The 13,598-nt window shown below is 44.7% G+C and overlaps 1 protein-coding gene across 1 annotated transcript in view; it reads left to right on the top strand.

The window, feature by feature from the left end:
* The window catches only part of znf574 (zinc finger protein 574), a 34,567-nt gene extending 21,446 nt beyond the window's left edge, over positions 1–13,121 (top strand). Inside the window, exons 9-11 of the mRNA XM_080743185.1 lie at positions 684–971; positions 11,549–11,857; positions 12,176–13,121. Of these exons, the coding sequence (XP_080599311.1) occupies positions 684–971; positions 11,549–11,857; positions 12,176–12,481 (903 nt within the window). The 3' untranslated portion in view covers positions 12,482–13,121. The remainder of the gene's footprint in view (positions 1–683; positions 972–11,548; positions 11,858–12,175) is intronic.
* The last annotated feature ends 477 nt before the right edge of the window (positions 13,122–13,598 follow it).

Raw genomic sequence — 13,598 nt, 5'->3', positions numbered from 1 at the left:
CAAATCTCATTGCGGAAAATGGCAGATCTACAAGCTCACAACGCCTCGTTGTATGCTTGTAGATCTGATATTTCTGGCAAATGTTCGCCTCAGAAGAGGGATGCTATAGGGTTGAAGTATAGTTTGTATGTAAAAAAACAAAAATGTAAAAAGTTCTGAAAAAGTTTCTATCACACAAAGATTTGGTGGCACCCCTGTAGTAACTCTGAGTATCCCCTAGGGGTCCCGGACCCCCTGTTGAAGACCCCTGCTCTAAAGTTCCTATGATTGTCTTAGCCACTTTCAACCTGGCAGTGCTATTTTGTGCATGTCATTATAGGCAAAAATGTTTTAAATGGCAGTGGCATTGAGCTTGTAGATCGTCTATTTTTGCTTTTCATGGTACAAAGTATACACTGTAGATAGGCTTACATGTTAAGTTTAGCATAATTGTATAGTGCAGTGGTTCTCAAAGTGGATTCCAGGGACCAGCGGGTTCCTTTATGGGGGTCTAAATTGACCCATACAAGTCTGTAACTAACAGTATACAAATGGACCTAACGGGTCCATTTGGTTCCAAGGAGACGTTGAAATGTGAAAGTTTAAATGTGAAAGTTTGAGAAACACTGGTATAGTGTTTTCTTTTGAACGCAGCAAACTGGACTTTTCAGTTCCTCTTTTTGGTTCCATTGCGCCCCCACCAGGTGGAGTGTGACCTGTGCGGGCACCGCTGCATGACCCAGGAGGGCCTGGACCTCCACCGGCTGTCCCACACGGGCCAGACGCCCCTCAAGTGCCTCGTGACGCCCTGCCGCCGCCGCTTCGCCTCCAGCCAGGCCCTGGAGGAGCACATGGTGGCCCACATCCAGGGCACCGTGGTCCGGTCCAAGGGCCGCCCGCGCTTCAGCTGCGACATCTGCCTCAAGGAGTTCGCCTACACCTCCACGTTCAACGTGCACATGAGAACGCACACGGACGAGAGGCCCTTTGAGGTGAGCAGAGAAAGCCATGGGTGGGGGTGGGTGGAGCTGCCCGGGCTGTCGTTGCGTCAGCGCAGTGTTATCTTCGTCGACTAAGGCCACTTTAAGACGTCAACGGGATGACAACGGTCTCTAGAGAAAACAGAATAATGTCATTGCGTTCTCACTTCTTATTGTGAGTCTAAATGGAGACGCACCAGCATTGAAAATTATGTAATGTGCATGCCCTGTCGCTAGGTGGCGGTGACGCACAGATAGACGATTGACACCGCTTCCATTTACTCGTAACGTGGCTGCACGTAGTCTGCTCGTGAGACATGACATCACATGTTTAGTCGTTTCCTCCGTTTCTGCTATTCAGACGGTGACGCGAGGGGAGACCGTTGTCAACTCTTCCAGTCCTGGTATTACTTTGTTGCGTTTCCAACCCCCGGAAATGCCGTTGCCGTCTGAACAGAAGGCATATTTGACATTTCATTTTGCTGTTTTCTCGTGGAAACGGCATCGTGGAAACAGGCTCTATAACTATGACGGAAAATGTTTGTTGACTACGCTTTTTTCACTGGCGGAAACTAAAATTAAAACTAGAAAAAATGCAATTCTGGGAAATTGCAAGTGTGGTTGCACTGACGCGAGCCCTGAGGAATCGCCTGGGAAATGAATTCTGTCTTGGCTTCCCACACTTCCCTTCATGAATGAATACATGAAGAATTAGTTCTTCTACAGAAATGATATATTATTTTAAAATTAAAAGAGTATTTGAATTGGTCAAACTTAGGGTACTCTGTGTTACCGGTGTTAACGGTGGGCGATCACAACACCGAGTACTTTACCTGCACACCGATAACACCGTTAAATAAAAAGAAAGCGTATCCGCTGCTCAGCTCTCCCCCGAGGCAGGCTGCAGGCAGCGCAGTAGAGATGTGTGATGTTCGCGAACGATTCTGCTCTTTTGAACGGCTCTTTTAAATGAACGATGGGATTCGGTTCTCAATAGCGGGAGCTGTTCCTTGAGTGAGAGTGTCAAGAACAGATTCAGAATCAACGGATCATCCACAGGGGAGGCACAGCCCATCAGACTGATGCCTCGTCCCCACTCGCAGGGCACATTGTGGCTTTATAATGGCACAGCACGCAGTAGGCGGAAAAACAACGATGAGCCAAACAAGAAAGAAAATGCAGTGCTGTTGTAACACTAACAGTGTTGTTGCTTTTTTACAAAGCTGAATTTTCAATATGGTAGGATGGTTGTTGTTGTAGCTTGAGGTAACATTGGCTGCTACTGAGTGCTCACAAGACAGCAAGACACTCAATGGTGGTTGAAGCGGTGTTTCCGATAACCGCGGTGCTGACACGGACTATATTTTCGGTGTTAAAAATCTCATACTGTTGCAACCCTAATCAAACTTGCAATTGAATACATGTTCAAAAGCATCTTCCCTAACCCCTAAATATGTTGGATATTTAATAAAAAGGTTTTGAGGGTTGCTTGAATCCCTGTACTTTATTTAGGCCACAAAAGCATGAGTTTGGCAGAAGATGACCTTGAATTTTGTCTTGAGTGCACTTTGCCTTGTTTGAGTGCAGAAACGTTAAGGCCTTTTGCCAGTAAGCCTTTAGTAAACACCGGCCTGGCAACTCTGAGCACCGTGTCCTCCACTACGACCCAGACGAAGCCTTGGAAGACATTATTAATGTCTGTCTGTACATGTTGTCCCTATCTTTCTTTAGCTTTCAACAACTAAAAACATGGCTGCTGTCAGCAGTCAAACGATAAAAAAAAAGTCAATTCATTATCATTAATAAATACTGCATTGGGTTGACGTGACAAGCATGGATCAATATTTCTGGGTCATTGCAGAAAAGGTCTGTGCGGGTTGCACAGACCATGTGTTAGTAAATGGTTGGGTGGGGTTGAGTGGTGGAAATGTGTGAGCCTGCCCTGCCTGTGTGTGTGTGTGTGTGTGTGTGTGTGTGTGACTGGGTGTTTGTATGCGTGAAAGAGCAAATGCATAAAGATGTGCACGTGTTGGAGCTGCTAAACGCTTGTTTACTAGGCAGAGTGAATATTGCTGCTTCCATAAATCACCTGCGCCCTCCCAGCCACTCAGGAGCCGACCCTTTTCCATTTTCACGCACCACTCCCAACCGGGCCCACCCGCCCCCTTCCAAGTAACACAACCTTTTCCTAAAGCACCAGTTTATCAAATTGAAATCCAGTACTGCTCCAAACAAACAACTCCCCCCTCCCCAGACACACCCACCACTGTCCATTTCTTTGGTTCTGGGCCATGGTGTATGTGTGTGTGCGTCCTTGTGTCTCTGTGTGTGCGTGTGTCCTGGGGGCGCCCCCCCCCTCCTCCTCTCTGTGTACCTGTGATTAATGACGGGCTGAGTTAGGGCCTGTCAGCTTTCCTCTGTGGGTGTTACTATTCTGGGACTCTCTCTCTCTCTCTGTCCATCTTTGTCCCTCTCCTCCCTCCCTCCCTCCCTCCCTCTCTCCTCTCCCCCGCTGCACTGGTGGCTGGGCAGGACCTCAACCAGAGCGACCCATCCATACCCCCCCACCACCACACACCCACGGGAGCCTGTCGAAAATTGATTTAAATGTATATGGATTTAGCTTAAGGCTTGTCTATCAAGCTGTGCCACAGAATTGAGTTTCAAGGGGCTTTTAGAACTGAGATGTACAGGTAGCAGCTGGTAGGAAGGTTAATTTAAATCAGATACTGTAGCAGCAGACACCCGAATGAGGATATCTATATTTGCTGAGTACATAAAGAAGCAGAATGACGGAGGGGTTTGAGTGTGGATATTAAAAGCAGATAGTAACACAGACGCTGACACAGTCACTGGGTCCATGCCCAGTGCCAGTGAAACCCAATACGTGACTTGACTAGACTAAGCCATATTATCACCCTCCTGCACTGTTTGGTGTTAACACCATGTGAGAACATACAGAACCCTCATTCTGGTACGCAGGCCAGGAAACCTAACATCCACAGCACTTCTGTGGGAGCCAAAATGGAACTGTATTAGCTGCTGGTGGCAAGTGTATACAGACATTGCTAGAATAAGAAAGACCTTGCTCTCTGGAGCAGGGGTGAAGGGTCTAATCAAGCACGCAGGATGAATTGGGGAGAGGAAAAAAGTAACTCAATTATTTCAAGTGAAATATTCATATCTAGTTATTATCTACTATTAACTCATTCATTGCCTTTTCAAAATGGCCGCCAAGTTCCTCACTGCCACGTTCCTAAATTTCTAGTGCACGGATACATTTTTAGTGCCTAGATCATGCACCATATGTGTAGTACTTTTTCACAGCTTTCAAACAAAGAAATCCGCTTGGAAATCCGTTCAGGCATTCATGAGATAGAAGCCTATAAAGTCAAACAAAACAAACAAACATGGCTGCCATTTTGAAAGATGTGTTTGTTATGGGGCTAAACATGCAATTTCGCGATTGCGATCATGCCTAATACATTTTAGGCATTTTTTTTTCAAAATGGCTGCCAACTCGGGAAACTCGGGCTGTGGCAGTCTGGGGGTACTGAAATAACTCGGGAAACTGGTGGCTTGGCTATGAATGAGTTAAGACTAGGGGTGTAACGATACATTTTAATAGCGATTCGATACATATCACGATACATGTTTGACGATACGATACATGGACGATATTGGTTCATTCATGGCAATACGATACGATTCGATTCAAATATTTAAAATCGATATAGTAACTATTTAGCAAAGAAATTAAATCTGTGTGAAAGGTGTGGATAGTGCAGGTTTTTAAGGGAAACATGTATTATTATGGATATAAATAAGTAAACACAGTGATTATCTGCCAAATACATGGACATTGTATATTGACAAACCTGCACCTTGACATGAACCCAGAGATTATACCCATTTATCGATAGACCAGTGTAGCTTTATGGAAAAGAAAAGTAATTAAACTCCTCCTTTTCTTTTTTTGAGCGGTGGTCACACCGTCTCCATAGCGTGGCCGTGTGTGTCTCCGTGTATCCGTGTATGTGTCCGTGTATGTGGGTGGGTGGGTCTGTATGTAGCCTCAAGCCTGTGGTGTAGTACCTTTTAGGCCCACACATGTTAAGGGAGGGGCGCTGTTTTCAGGCCAGGCCAGGCCAGGCACACACACACACACACACGCACGCACACACACACACACACACACACACACACAGGGAGGAAGGGGGAAGGGGGGGGGGGTAAACCACCGCTCAGTTCACACGGGTGTGATTTTTTTCTTAAAAATGCTAAATACAATGCACAAGTTGGTAGTATCGATACAATCGATTCTTTGCACTGCCGATTCGATTCGATACAAAATAAAACGATACGATTCGATTTTAGCTGTTTTCATTTCGATATACTTCGATTTTTTGAGTTAAAAACGATATTTCGATACAGTTACTATATCGTTACACCCCTAGTTAAGACACCTCAGGGCGACATGCGACCAGGTCGCGCCAATTCTTGGCCATCTCCCAGTGATGTAAATCGGACCAGTTACCCATATATGGAGACTCCTGGTACCCATATATGGAGATCCATGTACTGTATATGGTACATCCCTTTTATGCCCATACATGGAGATCCCCGTCTGAACCAGCCACACAGATATGGGCTGTCTTCCTCCATATATGGGCATTCCCATATGAAGTCATGTTAGATATGGGCTTAATATTCATGACATCAAGGATCTCCATATATGGGCATAAAAGGGATTCTGTTAGAGTGGTTCCCATGACATCACAACATACAATCCCTTTTATGCCCATACATGAAGATCCTATCTGCCTATCTGAACCAGCCACACAGATATGGGCCACAGATATAGGATTCTGGGGAATACCCATTTATGGACTTTTACATAGGTGATTTCAGCTGTGATGCCACAGTGATGTGTCAGGGGAACCACAGTGTCAGGCGAGACCTACATACAGACAGAGATACGTGGACAAGATGTGGCGGTTTTCATAGTAAACTTGCGACCTATGGTCGCAATCAGTGTATATGGCAGCAGCTCTCTCTCCTCCCCTGCATCTGCCACACTGCTAAAGCTGGCGTTGTGTGAACAACTGCACATGGAGGTAACCACCCACTGTGTGTGAACTCTTACCACCAGGGCCCTGCTTACGTCATCTCACCCCTGTGCACCAGCACTGCACTGAAGACCACGAGGGAGAGAGAATCAGGGACCTTGCAGGAGATTTTTTTTACAGTCAACTAAAAGACAGTGAAGTCATTTATTGCCTTCTCTGTAAGCACCGACATGACTCATGAAGCTCAGTTGGGATAGTTTGTGTACTTTGAACATCACAGAGGAGTTTGTGGTTCTGGTACCGAGGGATTATATGTCATTTTCTGGGTTTTCTTGACTTAATTCATAGTCAGGGAGTGACATGAATTGAACACAGGACTCACTGTCAGGCCTATGGGGTTCGCTTCGCTCCCTAACCTACTTGGCTATTGATGCCCACAAAGTTTACTAATCTTTTTGCAAAATCAATAGTGGTACTGACAGCCAAAACTCATTAACAACAACATATGTTAGTGCATTTATAGATCATCAATCTTTTGATTATAATCCTATTAACAGTGCCATGTGAACATCTGTCATAGAACACACGGTGTGCACTAGGGCATTAACCAAAAAGTGACAAGTCGACTCAGTCGACTTCAAGTCGACTCCCACCAGGGAAAGTCGAAAGTTGAAAAAAATTAAAATGAAAAATGAAAAATCCTTTGCACCAAATTTATCCTGTAGGATCAAACATTAAATTAACTAGAAGCTCGGCCGCCCAACAATGTAAATAGGGGATGAATGCCCCGCCCTTTAATGCAAACCCCATTATACCTGTTGTCATAGATCTGTTTTGACCATCTGTTTTGCGTGTGTCCATTTATGCCCATATATGGAGTTATCTGTCTGTCTGCGTCCATTTTATGCCCATATATGGAGATCTCTGTAGAACCCGTTTTGACCATCTGTTTGCCTGTGTCCATTTATGCTCATATATGGAGATATCTGTATCTGTCTGTCTGCATCCATTTCATGCTCATATATGGAGATCTCTGTATCTGTTTGTCTGTGTCCCTTTATGCCCATTATGGAGATCTCTGTATCTGTCTGTGCCTCAGACTGTGTTGCAGACACAGTGCTGGTTCCCCCTTTAAAGGTGATACACCATGCATTTAAAAAGTATTTATGTCATATTGTTTATGTCCCAAAAACGTTTTTCAAAAGGTTTGAGGCTAAATTACCACTCCTGAATAGAGAGCCTCTCTCATTTTTGAATGGCTCTCAGAGCATTTCAGCTGCAGTACCACCTTTGGCCTGAACTGCGCCACCCCCCCCCAAAATCCTTTTGAAAAAAAAAAGATTTTTTTTTTGAAAATATATATATATATATATATTTTTTTTTATTATGATGACGTCACAATCGGCAGATGACGTCACAATCGGCAGCAAATCTGGACAGTCTGTTTTGAGAACCCGTGGGATACTTTTAACCTTCGCCTTCTCAAAACCAGAGAAAGACACAACGGTCAGAAATGGGACTTTGTGAGGATAGAAGGTGCTAGTGGGACCCCAAAAAAAGGTTTTAAAATAGGAAAAGTGAAATTTCATGGTGTATCACCTTTAATGCAAACCCCATTATACCTGTTGTCATAGGACCCGTTTTGACCATCTGTTTGCCTGTGTCCATTTATGCCCATATAGGAACATCAGAATACGTAACCATGGCATTTTTTTGTTGACTCATGTGGCGTACGTGATGTCAGAGCCTTTTATGAAGTGATGTCACAATGAGTCAGCGCTTGCACCGATTTCGTCTGGAACAGCCTGATGTCAACAAACAGCCCCGCATAAGGAGATTCCGAACGTTTCGCGCCGGTTCGGGAAAACCGCGCGTCGGGTGGGGTCGAGGCCCGGCACTGCACTCCGCGCCACGGCGGGGAACGCGCGTGCCGAATTACATACATACATACACACTCACAGAGATTTTTTGTTGACTCATGTGGCGTACGTGATGTCAGAGCCTTTTATGAAGTGATGTCACAATGAGTCAGCGCTTGCGCCGATTTCCTCCTGAACAATCAGCCTGCATAAGGAGATTCCGAACGTTTCGCGCTGGTTCGGGAAAACCGCGCGTCGGGTCGGGTCGAGGCCCGTCACTGCACTCCACGCCACGGTGGGGAACGCGCATGCCGAATCTGAAGCCGGTGGGACGAACGGTTCTCGAGATACGCGGATTACAGACAGACAGACAGACAGACAGACAAACACACACGCAGACAGAGACTTCTCGCATTTATAGATAGATTAGGATTATTATTATTCAATGATGCCGTGGAATCTATAATATTAATGTCAACCAAAAGCCTTTAAGGGAGAAAAGGATAGCTTTAGCCTATTCTATGGAGTCCAGAGGTAAGTAATTATTGGGTTTTGTCCCCCGTCAATGTGATGACGTCATCAAACGATAAAGTCGACTTCAACTCAAATTTTTACTGAGTCAAGTCGACTTGCAAAAATCTCAAGTTGTTAAATCCCTAGTGCACACCACCCCCTTACGGTGAGCTCTGAAAAGGTGGTTACAGTTTTGCAGGCTGAAAGCTCCTGTACACACCTGACATCGTATATGACATGAAATGTGTACACATTCCTGTTTAGACCTTTAATTCAGTAGCTAAATAATGTTCTCCATCATGCTTTTTGTATTGTGACTGTAGTGTGACGACATTTGTGCCTTTCAGCATTGTGTGCACGCACGCACAGACAAAATATGGCACGCACAAACAAAGTAGCATTTTGACCTGTGCGGCTCATGACCTGAGATTAATTTGACATCGCTGCTTTAGAGTCCTTTTTTTTCCTCTGGCAGGTGGTGGTGGGGCCACCAAATAGTCTGGAGTTTAACATTCTGCCAAATGTTGGCAAAATACACCAACATTTGGCCTGGGGGTTAATTTACCACCATGCAGGTAATTAGCTGCGGTCAGGTGGCGAGCTAGCAAACAGTGAATGTTTTGTTAGCCTGGCAGGCACGGGATGGCATAGGGAGTTATGAATGAGAGACTGGCCAGATCACTGCTCCCACCTGTTTCCATCACATGTGCACCATGCAACCTTCTCATGTCGAGGCAGATTAAATAGCATATGTACAACCTCGCAGCGCGACACAAAGTGATGCTCTGTGAGCTTGTACATCTGCTATTTTTGCGAACATATAAATGGATAAAGTGGTTATAATTATTGTGTGCCCCCCCCCATGGACCCCTGGTAGTCCCCAAACCCCACTTTGAGAACCAATGTTGTAACCAACTCTCTTACCCACTCTTTTTGGGGCATTTCTTTTTTTTTTGTGTGCTTTCAGTCTCTCCCATCCTTTGTTTGCCTATAACTTGTTTCCCTGCTCCTCCGTCGCCCCTGGCCAAATGTGCTGCCTCTGCAGGAAAAAAACATAAAGGGAGGTCTCACAAAATATTATTTCCCCAACCGTTTCACAGCCTACAGAAGGCAGCAGAGGAAAGGTTTTGACAGGAACACAATTCCCCATTTTCATATCAGCCCTTCCCCTCATCCCTTGAGCCTTTTATTCTCTATCCGTGTTAGGGTCATTTTCTGCACATTACATTGTTCATTTAATTGTGACTTATAGTGTTTAAGATGCCCACAGTGTTTTGTGTATATTGTCCATTGTCAGCATGCATTGTGTTTTACGCTTTGCTTTCAAACCAAACAATAGAGTCCCCAAAGTAGTTAATGGACCATACCGGGGGTTTTGCATGTTATACCCCATTGACTACACATCACATATTATTTACAGTGCTGCCGACCATTTAGCAATGCACACTTCCAGGAAGCCATTGGTTTCAGTACAGTATGAAAACAGTACAGTACAGTATGAAAACAAACTTGAAGAGACTTGAAACTTGCTTGAAGATATGTAATCCAATGCAGTGAACTTTAAGCCTGGTAATAAAAGCCCAGGTTAAATAGGAGATCTACAAGCTCACAATGCGTTGCAGTGTGACCCGTTGTGAGCTTGGAGATATTTATAGCTATTTTTGGCTCGTGACACTGGCATGCAGCTAAATCAAGTATAAATCAAGCCCTAGGGCACATTCCTATACGTCCAAGTTACTTCATCATTACTTTGTGTAATGCCGTTGAAAGCCCAGATTGAATGTACATCTCTGCCAGAAAATATTCCCTGGAGAACCTTTCTCCAGGGATTATTTTCTGGCAGAGATGTACGTTGTTTTCAAACCTCCCATTACTTATCCGTGGTGATGTAAAAGCAGAGCATTTCAAGGTGGGTTTATCAGCTGGAAAGTTGCCTAAAAAATGTGGGTTATCAAGTAATAATAATGATACAAAATAAATGAAATGGGTTGGCTCTAATGTAAAGTATACATGGTATGTATGTATATTGTATGTATGTATACAAAGTATAAGGTCAGTGGTCTATATCAGGGGTTCCCAAACTTTTTTGGCTCAGGGCACCCCTACAAATAAATCCGAGGCACCCCTACATTATCTTAATGAATGTAGGGGTGCATTTTCACTCCTGGCACCTTATAGCGAGGAAAACATTGAGATAAATGGCTATTTTGGTTAGAACTGACTAAAACTTAAAAAATCTTGTTTGAAATTATCCTAAATAGTTGGTTTTAATTGTCCAAATAAATTCCAAATATTATCAAATTATCTCGCGGCACCCTGAACTGCCGTCACGGCACCCCAGGGTGCCCAGTCACCCACTTTGAAAACCCCTGGTCTATATGGTATGGCCCTTAAACCACTTTGATTGTCATGTCACATGTGTAAAATGGAGGGTAACATTTTTTTGTTATTTCCATAAGGCATACATGGGCAACTGGCGGCCCGGGGGCCACATGCGGCCCCCACCTTCACTTAATGCGGCCCGCAGGTTAATATCAGAATACGGATATATTATTGGTTTCAGCTGTTACAATTCTAAACATGCAAACATGACCGTTTTAATTACAGTCTATCTTAGTAGCTTAATGATAATGACTAGTATGTATAGTAGTAATAAAATGTGTTTTTTTTTATATCCAACATATTTGTATTTAGGTTCATATGAGTTTAACTAAATGCATTTGAAATTAAATACAATTGTACATTTCAGGATTCCAATTAAAAAATAACAAAAACTATTCATGTTTCCAATTCAAAAGAAGCAAAAATAGCAGATCTACAAGCTCAAAACGCGCCGCAGTGCGACGCGTTTTGAGCTTGTAGATCTTCTATTTTTGCTTCTTTTGCATGAGATACTAGAAAGACAAAGTAGAACGTAGCAATATGCAATGTGGCCCTCTGGAGTGAAGGTGGAAATATAGTGGCCCCCTCCATCATCAAAGTTGCCCACCCCTGCCATAAGGGAAAGGGAAGAAGAAAAAGAAGGTGGGAGGCAAGGGGAAAAGGTATAGAGAAATCAATAAAAAAAACGAACAAATTGTGACACTTCTTTGTCTCACACTGGAACCCTTGCGCCCTCTCTCTCTCTCTCTCTCTCTCCTCCGTCCAGTGCTCCGTGTGCAGCAAGCGTTTCCGCCAGCTGCCCCACCTCCAGGACCACGAGCGCATCCACAGCGGCGTGCGGCCCTTCTCCTGCTGGGTCTGCGGCAAGAGCTTCAGCGTGGCCGCCCGCCTCACCGAGCATGCCCGCACGCACAGCGGCGAGAAGCCCTATCCGTGCCAGCACTGCAACGCCGCCTTCCGCTCGCGCTCCAACCTGGACAAGCACCTGCGCCTGCATGGCGACCTGCCGCAGGCCGCCGCCAGCGCCCAGGGGCAGCAAGTGGAGGAGGCCCTTAAGGCGGCTCAGGTGGCCCAGGTCAGTGGCGTAAAGTAACTGAGTAAATTTACACTTTGCGGGAGTACTGTACTGTACGGAGTACTTCTACATTGCAGAATTGATACTTTTTTTTTTTTTTATATAACTCATCCTGTATACGGTCATGTGACATGTAAACGTCATGACACACACACACGCAGGGGCGTTGCGCAATACAATGGAGAGTGGATTGGGAACTGAGGTGGGGCTCTTTGGGCATTCTATGTGTTAATGACATAGTTCAATGTTGAAAATGGCTGGTTTTCCCCTTTAAGTCCACCATTTGAGTACTTCTTTCTCCACCACTGGCCCATGCAGGTGCAGAGGGTGCTGGAGGGGGCCACGGTGCTGACGTCCCTGGCCGCCACGGGGGCAGAGATGGAGGGTGGCAACGTGCAGACCATCTACGTGCTGCAGTCGGGCGAGGGCGGCACAGAGACCATGATGATCCCGTCAGACCAGCTGGGCATGGTGGAGGGCACAAACCAGGTGGTCATCCTCCCCTCGTCCATGCTGGGCTCAGGCCAGACCATCACTGTGGGTGGTCAGGAAATCACCATGGTGCAGCAGGCCCAGTCAGACGAGCACGGCGCCATAGAGTTCATTGTGGAGGAGACTGTATAGGAGCAGAACGAGATGATGATAATAATAATAATAATACTACATTGGAATACACACAATAAACTGTACATTGTAAAAGCGATACACATGTACAGTTTGTCTATTGTAAGCATTAATTGTGGAGAGAAAGATGGGGGCGATGCAGAGGATTATCTGGGAATTTTATGTTTTGTTTAGAGTGTAGAGCGTTGAGGAGAGATGTGTGAGAGAGTCGGGAGTTGAATTCGAACCCAGGACCTCGTGGCCCCGTGGTAAGTGTACTACTAACAGGCTGAGCCTCCAGGCTGGCCAGCAATGACTGGTGTGTTTATATAGCACACAGTACAGTATATAGGCTGATATTTGAAGCCTATTGAGACGTGTCGTTTCCTTATATGTATATAGTTGGATTTCTGAGCCAGTGCAAAGATTAGATATTCTATTTTTGTGTGGTGATAAATCTTTGAGCACATGTCTGTCTAAGAGAGTCGTAAGGGGGGATTTGAGTGGCTAAAATGTTGCAAGCCGCAGCCTTAACATGGCTCAACCAAAAGATAAATTATAAGAAGAAGAAATCAGGAACACAGAATGTGTCTTAATAATGTACCGTTATCTTTTCAGGGCTGATTGAAAAGCCCATTGTAAAGTCATCGCAGATGGACATTTATTTACAACCCCAGTCTTTATCTGGGATGGACCAGTAGTGGCTCTATAAAATCTGTTCTGCTTTCTTTATAATAAAACGCTTTGGCTTTCAGATTTGTGAGTGTCCTTTCGTTTTATAAGGAAGTTGACACCAGGGTGGCAGCTCCCCTTTCCCCATCAGATGGGACAGGTTTTTATAGGCACTGCTGTAAATTGCCAGTTTGTGACATGAACAATACCTGGATCCTTTTGAGAGAAGCAAACATACATTGAGAACAACAGTACCTTCTTTTATATACCTTGTATTTTTGAAGTGCCAAGCAATTCACCATAGACCTTGAATTATAGTCGGCATTGTACTCTTCACAACATTGTACATTTATTTCCTTTTTTTTTACTGACAAAATACAAATAACACAAACAATACATACACTCCCACCCTTCAGCCCTCAGATTCCCACCCACTTCAGCAGTATTCCATTCTTTATTATTATGT

Source organism: Nannobrachium achirus (assembly GCF_963921795.1).
Source record: "Nannobrachium achirus genome assembly, chromosome: 2".
Classification (NCBI taxonomy): domain Eukaryota; kingdom Metazoa; phylum Chordata; class Actinopteri; order Myctophiformes; family Myctophidae; genus Nannobrachium; species Nannobrachium achirus.
This window is presented reverse-complemented; position numbering and strand designations above follow the sequence as displayed.